Source organism: Kryptolebias marmoratus, linkage group LG22, assembly GCF_001649575.2.
Source record: "Kryptolebias marmoratus isolate JLee-2015 linkage group LG22, ASM164957v2, whole genome shotgun sequence".
NCBI classification, from domain to species: domain Eukaryota; kingdom Metazoa; phylum Chordata; class Actinopteri; order Cyprinodontiformes; family Rivulidae; genus Kryptolebias; species Kryptolebias marmoratus.
In genome coordinates this window covers 22,005,169-22,024,582 of record NC_051451.1, presented here as the reverse complement: position 1 = coordinate 22,024,582, position 19,414 = coordinate 22,005,169, and the positions used below count along the sequence as shown (strand labels likewise).

Here is a 19,414-nt window from a genome sequence, read left to right as displayed (position 1 = left end):
CATCAATTTTGAACCTTTTCACAAGATTCTAATTTTCTGATATGATGAATTTGAGATTTTCATTTGTTGTCATTTGTAATCATCAAAATTAAATGAAATAAACATTTAAAATATATGAGTTTGTATGTAATGTATGAATATAATATACAAGTTTCAGTTTTTAAATGGAATTACTGAAATCAATGTACTTTTTCATGATATTCTAATTTCATGACCAGCACCTGTACATTGTTTAGAAAACGCTAAAAACCTTCCTATTTGTAAAAGCATATCATTAAGTATTTATTCTTTGTGTATATTGTATTGACACTTTTATGATTTTGTTTGAATGACTGTGTTATTTATTGCTCTACTGTTTAAAGTTCTTAATGAAAAGCACATTGGGTTCCTTTATGACTGAAATGCATTTGACTCAGCTTGACTAGTTGTGTTCTATTTTTAGAATCCGCTTTCCATATTTTAAGTTTGTCCTGCTGATCTTAGCCTTTAGACAGTTTATTGTAAATTAATTTTTCAAAGGTTATGTTAGTGTAATCTGCAGGGACTAATTGTAAATCTGCTTGTTCAAATATATTAAGTCAGTGCATAAAATTAGGGACAAAATGTGTCAACTAAACACTTATTTGGACTAAAATTTCATGGAGTAACATGTTTTACTGCAATGACCTGGCACTTAAGTTGACCAACTACAAAATAAGACATATAAATGCTGAAAGTTAGAAAAGAAATTGGCAGAACAATGCAGAAGGTCATATTTTTATAATTAAAAAAAGTGTGATTTGAAACTAGACGTAAAATTACCTCATCTGCTTTTCCATGTTCTGCATTGTTCCTCTTACAATATGCTAACTATGCTCAGGGGGGGGGAAATGACTGCAGCCATGGCAGCAAAGACACAATCACAAACGTTTTTACATGTTCCTCATCTTATGTTGCAGTAAGTTGTGTTTTCAGTTTATATGACAACATGAAACACAGAAAATAATGTGATATATTGTTGGCAGTGACGGCTCATTGGCATCTCAGAGGTGCAGAACAGCCTGCTTTGAGTGAGGAACTTTCACTAACAGGTGTGCTCACTAAATGGGCCGAGACTTTTACTGACTTCTATCCAACTAAATGCCACAATTGTAGTTACCATTTTATTGAACATCAGTGATCAGTATCACACACTGAAGGCCCACAATTAGCTCATTAAAAGGTAATGAACTGTTGTGGCCATCAGCACATATCACAGACTGTAAATACACACAGTCTTGAACTATGTACTTAATGGGGCTTAATTTGGCAGACATTTAATGTTTCCGTTCTCAACATTCAATGCCAGGAAAATAAGACTGCACCAGTGGGTGGTCTTACAACATGGGAACAATTTGATCCAAATGTCTCTCAAGTAAAAAGAAAAAAGTGTACTCAGCAACATCACTGAACTTACAGAGAAGTCTAAATCACTCAGGAACAGTGGGTATTTAGATATTCTTCTGTTCTGCATTGAGGGTCTTTCCAGGGGGGCTTGACTAAGACATGTGGAAAACATGTTTTCTGATTCTTTCCTTTTCATTTAGCCTCTGTAAGGGCCACTTTAAAGCTGAACACTAAATGGCTACAATTTTACTTGTTGATTAACCAAAAGAGCAAAACTTGCCCTACTTACATTAATGTTAAAGCACAACTTAATGCTATAGCCTAACAAATAAAGCTTGTACCCATCCAGAAATTGGGTTCTCTCATTGAACTTGTACATAAAAGCAAAAAGGTTGATCTGCACTTTTTAGCATAGGCTAAAAATGCCTTTTCAACCTACATATCAGCTTGCCTTTAGTAATGTGGTTAAAAAGGCATTTTTTTCAAAATTTAAAAATAATTTGTTTTTGCTCCAGCATTTCTCTATTCATTTCAGACACAATCTTTTACTAAAACAAACACAATCTGATGTAGGCTACAGTAACAAAAAATCTACCCGTTTAGAAGTTTTTGTAGGAAGACAACAAAGCTCTGAGTCTTTTATATCCTTTGCATTACAAGAGACAGGGATAAATACACCTAGTTTTACATAGTATGGTTGCCAGTTTTATTACCTGAAACCGTTTATTTGTCCAAAATCTAAAGTATTTCAGTCAGTGAAAAAAAGGAAAGAGGATTACCTCCCTGTAATAAAATAATAGATTTGTGTAGAACCTGTGACAGAAACCAGGCAATTTCCTAGAATTTAGATGTATGTCTGCAGCCAACTGCGACCATTTCTAAAATGGCATTGACCACAGAATATTTTTTCCTCCTTAGCTAATTAACAGGGGCCTTCTGCAGGCACTTACACTGATTACAAGTTTAGATGATCTGAATGAGACTATACAATTCAGAAATGAAAAATTACCTCATTGTTCTCAAAGATAACACTAAACACAGTGTCCTGTTCAGATTATCATAAAAGTCTGTAGGGCCTAATTTTGATGCATCAGATATTACATGAGTACAAACCACAAGCTCACATAAACACTGCTGTTTTTTATTTTGAAGTACATTCCGTGGAAGTTACTGGTACAGTTCAAGTCTTTTTGGAATGTGCAAGTTTGCCATAATTTCTTGAGAAAGAACTGTGATTGTGATATTTCTTCCTACAAATGGCCTCCTGTTGTGGATCATACTTGTGTATCCCTGCTTCTATATTTTTTAGTAGCATACTTAAATGATAAGAAGCCTGGTGTGCTGATGTACTCTGTGTTGAGTAACAAAACTGATTACCACACACATTTATTGACAGTCTCTCAACTCTATCTTGCCTCTCAGTTTCAAAAATACTTATAAATGACAGATTGTGAGATGCCTATAGAGGCAAAACAATAAAAAACAATTAAAAAAAACACAAATACTCCTATGGCAACAACAATGACAACAAAATGAAGATTTTCAAACTTTTCTAGGAAGCAGCAAAGCAGTCTAAATATATGAGTGCATTTAAATGATCATTAATGACCCTCGTGGTCTTCCAGTGAAGAAGATTTCCGTTGGTGTAGGAGCTGTAGCTTTTACTCTCTCAAGAGATCTGGCTTTATATTCAAAACATATGGTTTCCTGTGTGATTGATGCATTTTCAGATCTGAAGTTGATGTGTTTTACAGGAACTTCCTGACAATCCAACTTTTGATCTCATAAAAACCTTGACATTTAAATGTGTTTTTGTACTTTCAAACTATCACTATTTTTACTACAGAGATCAGTGTTTTTGAACTTTGGGTAGTCAGAGCATACAGAAATGATTCTTGCGTAGATTCTTGCTCTAGATAAATGATACTGAACAACAGCTCTTACAAAGAAGCAGAAATAAAGATGTCATTAACAAAAAAAATCAGCAGCACCTTCTCTCCTGGTTGTCCTGGTTGTCCTGGTAATCCGGGAATGCCCCTCTCTCCCTGAAAAAAAAATGAACTAATTTGTATTAAAACATTTTTAATGGTCACAAAGTGGCTTCTCAGTGCTTTAAAACCAAATGTGCTGCAAATATGGGTTTTGACCTTCCTACCGAAACACCTGGTCTCCCTTGCTCGCCTTTGTACCCATCTGCTCCACGTGTCCCCTGACAAAAAGACACAAAAAACATCTTTAATTGTTTTTGCACTTGATAATAATCTGAATAAATTGTTAATGTATATGAACTGATGATTGTGTTACCTTTACTCCGGGTGGACCTGAAAGCCCTGGACTTCCTCTAACACCAGGTATACCCTACAGAATTAACAAATGTTACATGTCATTAAAAGTCATTATAAGTCAAGGCTGTGTAAAGATTCTTTTGTCTGTACTTTTAATTAAGTGCTGGACCATGTATCTTTAGGAAGGTTTACATCCCAGAAAAACCCAGTGCAATTACTGCTGTAATGAGAAGGCTGTTTAATTTTTACACAACTTTTGAAAAAATCAGAATGGAAAAAGATGTAAAGCTACAATATTAATAATAACTCAAATCTAAACCCTATTGGTGTTTGATATTGAAGATTCACTGTAATAAAATTGCGATGCAGACTTAAACGAACAGTGATAAAGTTGTCTGACTAAGGTTGGTCTGTTGAAAGTTTTATACTCAGTTATATACTCAGTATACTCAATATTTTGACTTTTGACTTAAATCTGATTTAATTGAGGAGAAAATTCATAAAACTGTATTGAAATAGTGTCATTATCAACAGTCACTCGTTGCATAATATGTGAATAAAAGAACATCTACTGTGCCAAACAATTTCTTTGTACTTTGCTTCCAAGGAGTCTGACAATGCAGAGTTACAGACAAGTGGTCTTGACCAATAGTTTTTAAAGCTTTCCGAAAGCCTTTCAAAAAAAAATTATTTGGACTTTGGATGCCATTTTATTCTTTTTACCTGTTTGAGAGTGAAAGCATCATACAATGGAGTTGTTATGTAAAGACCTTGACACAAACAGTAAATCAACAAAGAAAACCAAAAAGCGTCGAACTTGCTGTGGTTCGAAGCAACAAAAATACTTGTGATTACCTAACTTTTATATTAAAACCATTTGTTATTTACAATTTGTTCTCAGTTTTTCTCAAAATTGTTTTGCTCAATGAGCAAAACCATTTCCTGTAACTTAAAAATATAGCTATTGTATGAGACTGCATGTAATCCCTGTGAATCCATCCATCCATTGTTTGCTGCTTATTTGTGGTTTGGGTTATGGAAGCAACAGATCCAGGAGGGAAATCCAGTCGTCTCTCTTCCCAGTGATACTATTCAGCTCCTTCTGGGAGATCCCAAGGCATTCCCAGGCCAGAGGTTACATAATCCCTCCAGTGAGTTCTGGGTCTGCCCTCGGGTCTCCTCCAAATGGAACATGCCTGGAAAACCTCCAAAGGAAGGCAAGAGGCATCCTAATCAGATGCCCTAACCACTTCAACTGACTTCTTTCGATATGAAGGAGCAAACCAACGCCCATATTATCGCAGACAAGGCCGTCCATTTGTCTCCCATTCCATTCTGTCATTACATGTGACCAAAACTCCAACGTACTTGAACTCCTTCACTTGAGGTAAATACTCATTCCACCTTTTTCAGGCTGAAAACCATGGTCCATAGAGAAGCTGACTCTCATCCCAGCTGCTTCGTGATCAGCTGCAAACTACCCAAGCACATGCAGAAGGTTATGCCCTGAAGACAACAACAGACCCACAAAAACTGCAAAAAGCAGAGTTGGAATCCTGAGGTTCCCAAACCAGACAATCTCCTTGCCACAACTGCCCCTTGAGATCCTGTCTATGAACACCTCAAACAGCATCTGAGACAAGGGTCAGCCCGGGCAGAGTCCAACCCACACTGTGAATGAGGTTAAATTTGTGCGTAGAATACAGCCACAGGCCTTGTTTTGGTTATACAAGGACAGGATAACCCTTTCATGTAACCCTGGCATCTCAAAATACCGCAGTACTCTCCACAGAATGCTTCAAGGAGCACAGTTGTAAGCCTTTTCCAGATCCACAAAACACACACAAACTGGAGAGTCAAGCTCCCATGACCCACTTAGCAACTTTGAAATGATGAAGATCTGGTCCACTGTTCCATTACACATATATTTTATCTGTATAGATACAAAAAAATCAAGTTTTAAGTGAAAGATTAACAAATGAAATAAAAAAAAGCCATATAAAAATGACACATAAAACCAATGGTGTCCTGACCCAAAGGATAAACTGACCTAAAATTGTTTTCTCCTTGTTGTGAATGCAGCTACTTGCAACTATGTTCTGTATTTTTGTATATTGATTTATATAGTACTCACAGGCTTACCATCAGCACCAGCTGGTCCAGGCTGCCCAGGCATGCCAGCACTTCCTTGTTCTCCCTAAAAAAGAGCACATAAGGTGATTAAATTATTATACATCCTAAAGCAGCACAATGAATCCATTTAAAACATTCATTGTGGCAACATGTTTTCCCCTGGGTGGGTTTTATTTATCTATAAACTTTGCTGAGTGTGTATCTGAAGTAAGATGTAGAGTGTGGGGCCATATGAACATCTGCAAACCAGCAATGCTGCCAGCATTTTGGGTCCATTACTAAATGTTGTAAAACAATACTGGTGACCTTATAAACAAAAAAACAACCAAACAAAAATGCTTGAAACCGTGTACAGTAGGTTTCAATTAAAATGTTCTTTTGTTTTTTCTCTTTGCCAAACCAACCAATATCTCCCTGGGGAATTTGTATACTGGCTGTTAGTTGGTTGATTTGCTGTCATCAGCAAAGACAAACATGCAGGCTTCATTGCCTCCTTAGTGATTTTCCATTCCAACTATTACTATTTATCTTATGCAGTGGTCTGGATTGCTTCAGACTAATAGAACATGATCATAGAAGAATAAACACATCTATTCATACAGACAAGCCTCACTTTGCCTAATTATGATAAATGTCCACTTTGTTCATATATGATATTTTTCAGATTTCCAGCAGTGCATCTATGAGTGTATTTCAAGAGATTAAACCACAAAGATTTCCCCAAAACATATACTCTACCACAGATAGAAAGAAAATCTGTTTTTCAAGGCTATAATATTGTTAGTTTATTTTATAATACTTACAGAGTACAACCTCAAAGTGCTCATTGTATGATTATTGGCTGCATTCAGACATTTTTTTATGATTTCCATGTTGTTCACAAAAGCTGTTTCAAGAACAAGGACATTTAAGTTCTGTGTCCTTAACTTCTTCTTTCCAAAGTTTACATATAAACCTACAAGTCAAACTTCATATTTTTTCATTTATTTATACTTGTAAATCTGGCATAGTTTAAAGAAAAAAGCTGCCAGACACCAATAGGCTGTGCAAGAGTTGTCAATGTCTGACATGTCTTTGAAGGAGAGTTTTATAGCTTAATATTTACCAATGTATTATTGGCTTATTCAAGGCTTGTAAAAAAATATAACAATGAAGCACAAAAAAACTAAAGAAAGTGGAAGAACTAACCTTTATTCCCGGAGTTCCAGGGGGTCCAGGAGGGCAAACACAAGGCTCTTGTGTTGGTTCAATGTCATAAGGACTGTTGGAGCACTATAACAAATAAGCAAACATCTCAATAAATCCACAATGTTTGCATATATTATAGTGTTTTTCATGGTGTTTGGATGTGCACTACATGAAATACACTCACTTTCAAATAAATCAAATGGTGTATTTTTCTAAAAAAAAACAATAACAAACATTTGAATAAATAATCAAAGGGGAACTGCTAACTGAATTTGGAAACAGCAAACAAATGCAGTAATTAATAGCAAACATTTGTGCATTTACACTCTTGTCTCTTTTGATATCTCTTTTAATCAGCTTCATATTAAAGACATTATTTGGCATTGGTTTTGTTGTTATAGCAATTTCTGAGCCAATCTAACACATCCAGGCTTTACAAACAAAGTCACAGCCAGCAGGCAGAAAAAATTTATAATCAATGCAAGTTTGATGCAGAGCCACGTATCTTCCTTCAACAAAATGTTTCATTCATTACAGATGTGACTTCAGATTTGTATGGAGACTTTACACCTTTGAAATACTACCAAAACAAACAAACAAAAAACCTATAGTACCTAGTATTATTGAAATATAAAGCAAGAAAACACCATATCGTTCCTTGCAAAAAAAAAAAAAAGTGTGACTTTAACACATAAGAAAATGCTTCGCTGCCATTTTCGAGTGTGCATCTTGGAGTTGAAAGAGGTAGTTTCACAAGGTGAAAAGCAGGCCTAAATAATGGTTTTTTAAATAAAAACATGTAGAACTAAGTGGATTTGTACTTACAACTCCAGGTACTTCACATGCAGTCTCGCGACTATTCTGCTCAGGGTCACAGTAAATGCGAAGTTTCTGAATTTCAAACTAAAATTTAAAAAAAAGGGAGAAATCAGTGTAAAAATATAAATTCTAATGATGGGAACTCCAAACCAAGCATACAAAACAAACAGATTTTAACATGGCAGTGATTGTGCAACTTCAAGTTGGGTTTTATCCATGCTTTGCCTCCAATGAATTGAAATTACCATAACTGCTAAATGAAAGGTAAGTGCCCCAACTGGGCATTGAGCAGCTGCATGTTGCCAGACCTCCCTCAGTGTTTAGAAGCAAAAACATTACACTGTTCTTCCATGATTTAGTGATTTGTTGATGGTGGTTGGGAAATGAGTCCAGAACATCATATGGACTGTTTTACTTAAGTCCCTGTGTGAGCAGAAGAAGTTATCCTCAGGTATAATTTTTTTGTTTTGTTCACATGAAAACATGCATACAACTGCATGATGGGAACTTAGATCAACTCATATTGGTTAGATTTAAATACAAACACAAGACTAGAAATACTATAAAGTTGTGCAGCTCTAAAGGTTGTGTTATTTGTCATGTTTAAAACTATATGATTTGGTTAGAAAACATGGAAGAACTAAGTCACAAAAATCTGTAGAGAAAGATTTTGCACAAAAATGCAATTACTGTGTGAAATGACTTGAAACACTTTAATCTAGTGGATCAATAAACAAAAATCTGAATCACAGCGTTTGGGTTCATTTAAGTTTATTTAACCCTCCTTAAGCAAGCTTGTAACTTTGGCTCCATTTGACCCGAAGGCCATGGGAGGGTTAACTGTACTAATGTGTCAATGCATTAGCTGGCATAGGAGATGTCAAAATCTTGTATGAATTATGTTGTTCTTATGTGTGTTTGTGTGTGTGTTCCTGTTGATCAAAATGCACAAATATAATTCACTGTCTTATTTAAAACTATGTTATTTCATTTTGAATCATTTCATACATTTTATTCCACAGATGGCACATTGGCAGCATGCCAAACCTGTATAATGTTTCTATGTGGGTCTAAGGTACTTTTTAAAAATCAGTGTTTTGTTTTAATTAGAAAGTGTTGCATCATGTGGTCTAATAAAAATGCAAGTTAAAACCTATTCTTTATATGCCTAGCTTTTAATCATAATGTATCAGCACACATTTAATAAAAAAATGTTGATCCTGTCATACTTACTGGAACTGTTGTTTCCTTATTGACATATTTTCCCACTTGCGTTTTCCCATTGATAAAAATGCCAACAGAGGGCTGCAGTGCTAATGTTTCAATCTCCAGGTCATCGACATATAGAGTCACATCCTCTTCTGTGACTAGTAGTCGCAGCTGGTGCCATTTTTCATCAAACAGCTTCTTTATCAGGGAAACAAAATGTAATTAGCATGCTGGCACATCCTGGGCTGATGGAAATGAAAAAAAATAAATAAATAAAAAAATTAAATAAACAGCACAAAAACATATAAAGCTTTGAGCAACTCACTTAAATGATTACTCTGAACTGGAAATCTATTTACTCATTTGAACACGTGTAGACATCCTTGTAGTTCTTAATATAGCACATTATCTCAGTTACAGAAGAGTAAAGAAATAGTCATGTCCCTACAAATAGAACCGAGAGCTGTTTTTAGTTCTTGGTGGACTGGAAACAGAGTCTTTACATTTTTAGAAGTGTATCAACTAAGATGACATCAGGAGTCTTGTAAAACAAAAACAAGAAGGATGGCATGCCTGGAACCCAATGAACACAATTAAAACTCACCCATATGGCAACATCATGCTGTCTTTCATTTTCATGTTGTCCCATTATTGGCAATGTTATTATACTGTATTTAAAAGTAATAGCCAAAATAAAAAAAATCACCATGTAGTCATGAGTTTATAAGGTGTATGAAGCTTTGGCCATAACTTAAGCAGATTTTTACTAAGTTCTGTAAATAACTGCAAATGCTTTTGATTGACTTTCATTTTATTTTAATGTTAGGTTGAATTAAAATGGTTATTGTCATCTTTAGCAATTAGCTTTTCAAAGTGCATTTGTCAAAATGTAAACAAGTACACAGACTGTTTGGAAAGCCTCATTTAACTGGAGCCAGAAGGACCTGAGAGACAACATGACTACCAGTAGATGACTAACAGCTGTCTCAACAATGGAAACAATGCAAGAAAGAAGGACGCTATTCCGGTATTATGCATGCACCTGCAAAAAACTGGTCTCCAAAGTCTTCTCAGATCCAGCTTCATGAAGTGGAAAAACTTGCCAGAGGTCTGGATATTGTTTGTGTTTTATACCTCTCTGAATCATGTGTTTATCAGCACATGAAAGTGTTGTATGTTTTTATTCACTGCAACAGTGAAACCTAATAATTTTCTCATGTGAGTTGTTATCATGCTGAAAGTTGTGGCCACACAACAATCTGGAGGCCTACATTCCCTCACTTGATTATTTTGTGGCCATGAGTTGCTGATCATGTAGCCATGTAGAGTATTACTGAAGCCACACATCACTAGCGTGTAGGCATGCAAGATTTTTTTCCCCACAAATGCCAAAAAAGGGCTCTCAAAAGATTCAGAGGATTGGTGCTGAAACAACTTTTGTTGTCAGGCTCTGAGAACTAATAGAGTACTAATAGACTATTTTATGCACCTTATTTGATATAATCTACAGTGTAATGTGTTCTTTTTATGTTAATAGATAATTATTAAGATTTATTTATGTTATGTAAGGTTTATCTAAAGTCTATTGACTACAAGAGGGAAAATTATGAAAGTGTCAACTTAAAACTAATAAATCTTCACTTGAAGTCTGTAGTTTCTATGCGCATGGTCTGTTTGTATGACTCTCCTGAGCCTGCAAATATCCCCACTGCAATCCCAGTTTGGAATGCAGGCTCTGTGCCAAAAGTTTGAGTTTTCTGACCCAAAGCAGAGATAACCCTGACAGGATCAGTAAGCATTATCTCAGACCTGCCAAAGCTCACGAAGAAACGCTGAACACACACCCTTAATCTGCTTTTGCATGGCTTTAGAATACTGTCTGTGTTTAACTATGAAGGATTCAATGGTGGATTGGAGTAGCCAGCTGTTGATGCAGTTCAAACTCTGCTTGGTGCACCAGAGCTTCATAATTATGTGCCAAGTATCAGTTACACGTCCCACATATGAATGCCAACCTGATTCACTGGAAAACAAGCCTAAGTCTGAGGGGATAAACAACATATTTTAGATATTTTGGCTGAAAGCAAATTACAACTCCAACTCACACCTGTCTCAATGTAAATATAAAATCTTGTGAAAGCAATCTCAGCATATCCATTCCACTTTTTTGGTTCACTGAAGTTTGTTTAAACAAGCATGGTCTGCAGCTGTAACTATATCACAATCCTAAATACACTAAAATGATGATTTATGAATATACACAAACCGTTTTTAAAAACAGTATTATACAACATTATTTTAGTTGTAGCATTTTTGCAAATAATTCAAATTTTGTTTTTAGCGCACTAAAGATAAAAACATATGGTTGAAATTTTTCATATTACTGCAAAAGAACTGAGTCACTGCACAGTGGACTTCATGATAAACAAGTGAACAATTTAAATGAAGCTAAAGTCCCAACTCACTCTTGTTGTCTGCTGTGAAAATGTGACGGTTTGTATTTCACTTGGTGCCCTGCTGGTTGTAGTGAACTTGACAGTTCTGTCCAGACCATTTAGAGTCACCGCCATCTGAGGCTTCCCATCACGGGTCTGTATCCTCCACAGGTCCCATTCCTCTATAGTTACTGATCCTTTATACCTCAATGTGGCCACAAAAACATATGACGGAGGCAGACCATCAGGGAAAAGGCTCCTGATTGACCAAACAGAAACATAAGCAAGTAAATTTTATTTATGTAGGACCTTTAACAGAGAAAGAATTATGGCTAAGTGCTTCACAATAAACTAAAATGCAATGGCACAAATGATGAAAAAATCATAAAGCAGAAAACTTATGAAATATAAAAGCATAATTACAACAGCTAACCACAAGCTTGTCTGAATAAAAACATATTCAGCTGCTAATTAAAGAACTAAAAACTGTCATTACAACATGAAAACAAGGAAAGTTTAATTAATTCAAGGTACAAACAGCTTCAATCTGCCTGAGTTTGAGAAACCACTAATAGTCTTTGGTTAGATGATCTGAAGACCTGAGATGAAATGTGAAGCTTTTTGTGGTCTTTGAGGTCTTCCTAACACCAAGATTTGATTTTAAAATAAATTTAATGTGAGTTCTCAAAGTAACCAATGAAGAGGCAATAAAATAGGAGTTGTGTGTATTTTGATTTGTTTTAGTTAGGAGTCTTGCTGCAATGTTTTGTAGTAGCTAAAGATGATTATCTTTAATTCAAGTTTTGACACATACTTTCTTAATTTTGAAATAATTCTCATGTTTAAAACCCAGTTGCTAACCAGCTGTTTGGAATAACTGACAAGGATTGGTCAAAAACAACACATTGTAAGTTTCTCAAGCTTGATCAGCTGAGTCTAAACAGCCACTTGTAACCAGGGGCAATGAATAAACATTCTTAAATAGTCTTTTTTTTAATAATGTTTCCTGTTTGAAAAGCAATAACATAAATTTGATAAGGGATGTAACTTCAAGTCCTTATAGAGCCAGTCTAGTTTGACATCATCTACATAAAGGTGGTTTGGGAACTTTGCTAAATTTATTTATAATTTGTCCAAGAGAACATATATAGATCGAGAACAAGATGGGCCCCAAAACAGAACCCTGGAAATTTTTCACGACAGGCTAGTAGTTTATGACATGATCTGGTTTGTATAAATATGTAAACTTCTGTTTGAAAAACAAGACTTGAACCATTTTAGAGAAACACACAAAATTCCCAGAAAAGGTGGTTAACACCAAGAAAACACATTAAAAGGAAGTATGATTACCTTGTAGCCTCACTCAAGTCAACCAGAGATGTCACTTCATATGCTTTAGTGCCGAAAAAAGTTCCTTTTGTTTTCTTGGTTTTTTTGGCCAAATTTAAACTGAGAAGAATATCAAAGCCCTTTTCATCCCGAGAATCTATAGGAATTCTGATCGGACAAACAGTCTCTGTAACAGAGAAACAGAGTAATATGGCAGATCATCATTGAGAAAAAAGATGGGACACAATTGATCATAAGTTGCTTACCTTCACATAGTTTCTGTCGTATGACCTGTATAATCTTTGAAATAGCTTTGTAGTCCTCAACAGAAAAGACATAAGTTGTAAATGGTTTGTTTGCAATGTCCTTTAACTCAGCTTCTTCTGTTTCTGGCCCAACACCAATTGCAAACAGGATTACTCCTCTTTTCCTTGCTGCTTCGGCTGCTTTCAGGACCTCATCTTGAGACTTTCCATCAGTGAGGACAACAGCAATTCTAGAAACACCTGCTGGGCCTCGCTCAGAAAGCCCAAAAAGTTTGTCTGTGGCAAATTTAATGGCTGTCCCGGTTCTTGTGTTTCCTCCCATATACTCAATTGACTCCATGGCTTTGATGAGGTCTTTGTTTGTAGAGTGCTTCCCCAGAGGTATTTCTAAAATGGGATCATCACTATACTGGACCACTCCAACCTGAGTAAACTTCTGCCCAATGTTGAAGGTGGTTGTTATGTTAACAAGCCATCGCTTCACTATTTCAAAGTTGACATCTTCAACACTCCATGAGCCGTCTAGAATAAAGACCAAGTCACATGGTGCAGTCCTGCAGCCTGACAGGAAACAGAAAACATTGGAAGATATGAATTTATTAAATCATGCACAAACTGATTTAAAATAAATTTGCAGGACCATTAATGCCATAAATGCCATAAATGCCATTTGTGTTTTTGAAAATAAAAAAAAGTGTCATAAAAACCGAAACGGTAGTGGTCTTACTTCTTAAGTTTTCATCTTGAGCCGTGCTGGTCAAGAGGAGAAGCATGAAGCAGAGGCATCTTAAAACACAATGCATGGAAGTTGCTTTGTGACCCATTATGCAACAGTACCAATTTTCAACTGTGCACCTACAGTGAAAAGAAAAACATGAACATGAAACCAGCTGGTATTCATTTTATTCTTGGGCTCATAAATATACATACAATATGTACTTTTACAGGATGTACAACATTGTCAAACAACGTGATGACTGAAATCTTGAATAAAATGGAGAATTATCCTTTAAAAAGTTATAATTTAAGTATCCATTAATCTAGTATTCTGACCTCCTGCAGCTGGAAACTACTGAATGTATGTTCAGAGCAGCTTGAAAGTGCTCTTAACAATAACTCTGCCACACCACATTTGGGTAATCTAGAGGAATGCAGCACATTTCTTTCAAATGACTGATGTTTAAATGGTGCACAGAGCTGTCCTATAGTCTATATGTCATCCAAAGTTTCCCATACATACTGAACTGGGTTGAGAACTGGTGCCTGTGAGAAGAGGAACATGTGTTTTCCATCATTTTCATGCCATCACATCATCCAGTCATCCCTGGTGGATGGGGCCTACTACCATCTTGTACAAGACATTAACCATGAGAAAAGACATGCATCATCACGTGAAAAAGATGAACATTCAAATCCACTTTGTGATGGCCTGCAGTAACCCTTCTCTCTAGAGAGACAAGAAGACAAAACCATGCCAGTAAATTGTTTTATAAACATCATCATCAAAACCATCAGATTTTCTCACTGTAACAAAAAAGGGTTCAGATATTTCCCTAAATCTGTAACTCATCTGTGTGCTTTTCTCATAGCAAGGCATGGCTAAATCTCACTGAGAATTATTGCCAATCCCATCAACATTTATTTTTCTCATTACAACCTCCTTTAGACCCTGCATGACCCTGTATGCAATAACCCCAAATTTATTGACTTGCATCACTAATATTATTATACATTCATCCTCACTCTGTTGTATTTTATCTTTAGAATTCCATTTCACACCCTAAGCACCTTTAAAGCCTCACCTGCCACATCTTTACATGAAACTGTCAGCTGCTTTAAATAAACAGCTCCCTCAACCTCTGATCACAAATCCCCTCAAACCATAAGGCTTCCTGTTTCCTGTAGGGATTCTCAGCTGTTTCCTCAAATCACCGCCTTCTCTTGGCTCAAACAGAACACGCCTGCCCAGAAACGCTTCCATCCTACTCCTTTTCTCCCTCTGGGATGAAACTAATTGTATAACTTTCCTTAGCCTCAGAACATGAAGTAATTTAAACCAGTGGTTGCCATGTGCTGCTAAAGGATCTGAGTCATTACATCAGCAGGTGTGCCATTCTTGGAGAAGAAATGTTGGCATGGCTGAATGTAAGTGAAACTGGTCATTGGGAAGATGTCATCCAGACAGATTTATTACTTTGCATTTGCTTCCATTTTTAACCCCTTTTATGATCTTCTCATTATTTTGACAAATCTCCTTTTATCTAGATCTGACTGTTTGAATAAGTCATTTATGATTTGAAAGTGAAGGTCTGATTCTCCCTAATCTACATCTGCACACCACTACCCTGGGTGTTACATTTTGAGAAAGCGATTCTAATAAGGCAGCCAAAAAACATGACACAGTGCATAGTTTGTACTTTTAAAAAATGCATGTTATATATGTAGTATTCACAATATTTTAGTAAAAAAAACAGAATGCAATGATAGTTGCCAACATGTGTCAAAAAACTGAAGTGTACTGCAGTTGAGAATTGCATGTGAGCAAAAAACAATTATAGTGTAAGTTGTTTGGCTGGCTGCAATTTTTATAACAGTTTCCAACATGTGAAACTGCTGACATTCCTGAAAGGAAGCAGTTACAAATGAGCACCAGACATGTTCCACAATATAAAACACAAGTGGGAGGAACTTGACAGGGGAGAAGTGACCGTACACCTTTTCACTAATTCAGATGGAGACAGGGGTCTCTGAAACAATGGTCAGGATAACCTTTGGACTCTCAAATCTATTCCAGAACAGGCAAACAGGGGTCAGGCTCTGCAACATGACAGCGTTTTTCCACCATGTTAATTCAGCATGGAAGTATAACAGTCGGAGGGGGCGTTGAGGCGCTGTAGTTGTGTAAGTCATTTTCCTCTAAATTTTTCCCCATCAGAGACCTGGAGGAGGTTGTTGGAAAACCCCCTCATTGGCAGCATCCAGCTGCTGGGATGACTTTCCCCTCGAATGACTTTCCCCCAAACTGAGCTTTTCTGCACCTCTGCTCGAACCACATGGAATTAATTTACGCCGTCAGACAGTGAAACTCCGGCTGTGTGCAGTGACTAAACACATGTAGTTCTGCTGAAGGGAATCATCCTTCATCCAGGAAGTAAAATGCAACATTGCAGGTGCAAAGCTTTCAGGCTTAGAGTTGCATAATTACTCTGAATTAACAGGTGCATGTGTGTTGCTGATATTATGAGGCGGCATTTCATTTGTTTCCGAGTCGCTGCACTGATTTAATTACAGTATCAGCCCCAAAATTATGCTTCACTTATAATTTGACTTATTTGACCTTTAACCTCCCAACTTCCAGGTTTTGTTTAGTGCACATTTTAAATTGAACATTCAAACAAATTTAATATAAGTTAAAATAAAACTACATAAGGACACAAAGACTAAGCTGAACAGAATAAAACATTTTAAACAGGGAAGCCAATACCTCCACATGTGGGCGCAGGATCTCAAGAGGTTACAAAAACAAAAACGAATCTTTTAATGACTGAACTCCACAATAAAAAAAAAAAACATAAAATTGACCAGTCTAATTTTGCTTTTGCCTGCACTCAATTCAACTACAGGCTTTGACTCCACTTGAACTGTTGAAGTTGTAGATATCTACCGTTAACTTGGCGGGAGGAAGTTGTTCCATTCCAGAAACAACAACTGCTGTTCAACATGTGCAGCCGTTGCCAAGACCAAGAGGGATTTATTGCAGCCAAATCTGTTCAACATATCCAAACAGTTAAAGAGTTCCTTGTGAAACATCAGCTCATTGAGGTCTCCGTTTTTCAGAGAACATGTTCACTGTCAGATAAGTTCTAATATTGTCACCTTTAGTCGCAGTGATAATTCCTGCACAACATGCATATCATTTATACAAGTCATGCTATGCTCTCTACAACATTCAAGATGTTTGCTATTTAAGCAGCGAAAACAAGATTTTTAGATATTTTTTTCTTGCTATGACAGAATGAGAAAGTTAATGTCTTCAGTATGTTTGCTGAATGTTGCAATGGCTTAACAGAGTTTAAGACACATAAGTTAAGCATCTTTGTGTATCCAATTTATACTGCAGACCACATAAAAATATGTTAAATAAGTTAGACTTAACTTGACAGGTTCAATAAATTGTTAAAATGTTCCTTCCAGAATGCCTCATTCTCATTTAAGCTGTCTAATGTTAAGACAGAATACACACAATAGAAAGTAGATGCATTATTATGTATAAAAAACATTGCCAAACTGTTAAAAAGTCTCACAAAATTTCAGAAATATAATAAAATCAAACAAAATAGGCCAAAAGTTACCAGTAAGTGTCCAAGCCTTTTGCGCAATATCTCAATAATCCTCTCATTGGGAGCCAGTGATCAATACTGCTCACAACGCTGGGTTTACAGAAACTGGACTCACGGAGAAGTGCACATGTTTCTCAGCTGAATGAAAGCCTGCCCTTTCTAGACGCTCTCTCTGTCTTCTGTTTCTGTCTGTCTTCTTCTCCACCCCCCACTTTCACACTGGACTTTTACTGGCCCACAGCCCCTCTCAATTACCATGGGTGGAAAGAGAAGCAGATAAGGGGAGCATGAAAAACAGGGAAGCAGAACGTCCATCTCTGTTTGTTCAAAAGGAAAATAATAGTGACGAATATCCAAAGGTGGGATGTTTGGATTGCATGATGACAAAAGAATGTGGAGTTTTCTTGATGCAGGACAAACATGGGAGCAGCAGGACATCCAGCAGTATCTGAAGTGCTCAGCAAGACCTTCGTCATTTAAATTTCACTTCATCGCTCAAAGGGACAGCAGATTATGTTCTCCAAGTCAGCAGTGATAAGGTGTGAAGAGTTACTTCATTTCTATTTCTGTGTGGACAGTTTAAAATCCGTAGAAAGGAAGAGCTGCAGTTGTTATCTGTGGACCGGGCAGATTTCACTTCAATCGTGTCTGACAAGCTTGATCATGTTTGGAGCCAAAGGCAACCTGCTCTGTAGCATCTAACAGCAGCCTCAATGTATGCAGGTTTTTCCTAAAGGCTCCAAAATGCCTGACAGCCTTCTCAATACTGTGCAAATTCAGAATAACTAATATTTTAGTATTACAAAAACTATAGTAAGAGTGGAGAGTCAGGTGACTTACAAAAGGTTTAATTATAGAATCCTAAGTGTAGTAGATCAATATTCTAAAGTCCCTATAGTGCAAAAACACTATTTTAAGATTATAATGCTTCTACTAATGAACCTTCAACTATATTTTAGAGAAATATATTTCTAGTTTTTCAAATCTGTATTTTTTTTCATTCTGCCATTGTTAAAGTTTCTACAATGTAATCTCTGCACTGACCAGATGGAACCTTAATACACCCTATATGTTTTTAAAAATAATTGTCCACTGATGGAATCTGCATTATATTTACCTGTGTTTTTACATTTTTCTGTGACAAGAATATCTGTGTACATTGTTTTTAAGCAACCGATGAATTTTAATTAATTTCGCAAAAAAAATATCCTTTTGTTCTTAGAGTACCAGTAATTTCCCAGTGACAACCTTGTTGACCCTGAGGCTCAGCACTCTCTGGCGGATCACACAGGAAATGGCCAGTTTGGTTTTCTGATCCGGGGAGTGTCCAGCCAGTTGAAGAGACTAGACTTTCCAACCCTGAGTAATTTTCTCTGTCTCTTCATTCAGAGGTGCCTATGATGGAAGAGCAAGGCAAGATGATCTGTATGTTTATTTCTGCCTTAGACGTCTCTCTCTGATTATGCGGTAACATCTAGAAGCGGAACAGATGTGGTGCTATTAAAATCAATTGCCACAATTATATTTAGGGTAAAGTGTTGCAATTGGGTGGCATATGCTTGAAATTTATCAAACAAAAATGATTCATTGCAATAATCTGTGGGAGCTTACATAAATTCTGCATTTATGAAGAAATAAACTGAGACCATAAAGGTATATTTATGTTATGCAATCAAATCCTAATGAGCTGAGACATTATCTCAACAGCATTTGTGGCTTTAAAATATGTTCTCTATCCTGGTTACTTCCCAACCTTTTAAAATAAAAGGCCAGTTTTCCAATTAACTTCTCAGGTCCAGAACCATATTTTTCATGTCTTCTAAAGCAGACACTTCATTCATGCATAAAAAAAACAATAAATATGCATTAAAAAGCCATAACTTTAATCCACTTCACTAATATAACATATGACCTCCTTCTCCTGTTTGGACAGCTCTGAACCACCAGAATGTTCTGGGAGATTAATTATTGCAAACACTGCAGATCAGGCTTGATGTGGTGTTTTCTGCAAATCCTCACTGAGGTATATATTTCTCAAGCCCTTT

At 36.3% G+C, this 19,414-nt stretch overlaps 1 protein-coding gene across 5 annotated transcripts in view; it reads right to left on the bottom strand.

Moving 5' to 3' along the window:
- col21a1 (collagen, type XXI, alpha 1) overlaps positions 1–17,558 on the bottom strand; it is a 28,928-nt gene extending 11,370 nt beyond the window's left edge. Inside the window, exons 1-13 of one of the 5 annotated variants that reach the window (XM_037973613.1) lie at positions 17,382–17,538; positions 16,694–16,795; positions 13,757–13,884; positions 13,030–13,590; positions 12,785–12,950; positions 11,465–11,693; positions 9,024–9,197; positions 7,797–7,874; positions 6,972–7,055; positions 5,785–5,847; positions 3,670–3,723; positions 3,521–3,574; positions 3,357–3,410 (exon numbers count right to left, since the gene is read on the bottom strand). In XM_037973613.1, coding sequence (XP_037829541.1) covers positions 3,357–3,410; positions 3,521–3,574; positions 3,670–3,723; positions 5,785–5,847; positions 6,972–7,055; positions 7,797–7,874; positions 9,024–9,197; positions 11,465–11,693; positions 12,785–12,950; positions 13,030–13,590; positions 13,757–13,853 — 1,614 coding nt within the window. In that variant the 5' untranslated portion in view covers positions 13,854–13,884; positions 16,694–16,795; positions 17,382–17,538. Of the gene's footprint in view, positions 1–3,356; positions 3,411–3,520; positions 3,575–3,669; positions 3,724–5,784; positions 5,848–6,971; positions 7,056–7,796; positions 7,875–9,023; positions 9,198–11,464; positions 11,694–12,784; positions 12,951–13,029; positions 13,591–13,756; positions 13,885–16,693; positions 17,249–17,381 lie in introns of all 5 variants that reach the window. The other 4 variants (XM_037973612.1, XR_001808512.3, XM_037973614.1 and 1 more) reach the window with 4 other exon arrangements.
- Between the last annotated feature and the right edge of the window lie 1,856 nt (positions 17,559–19,414).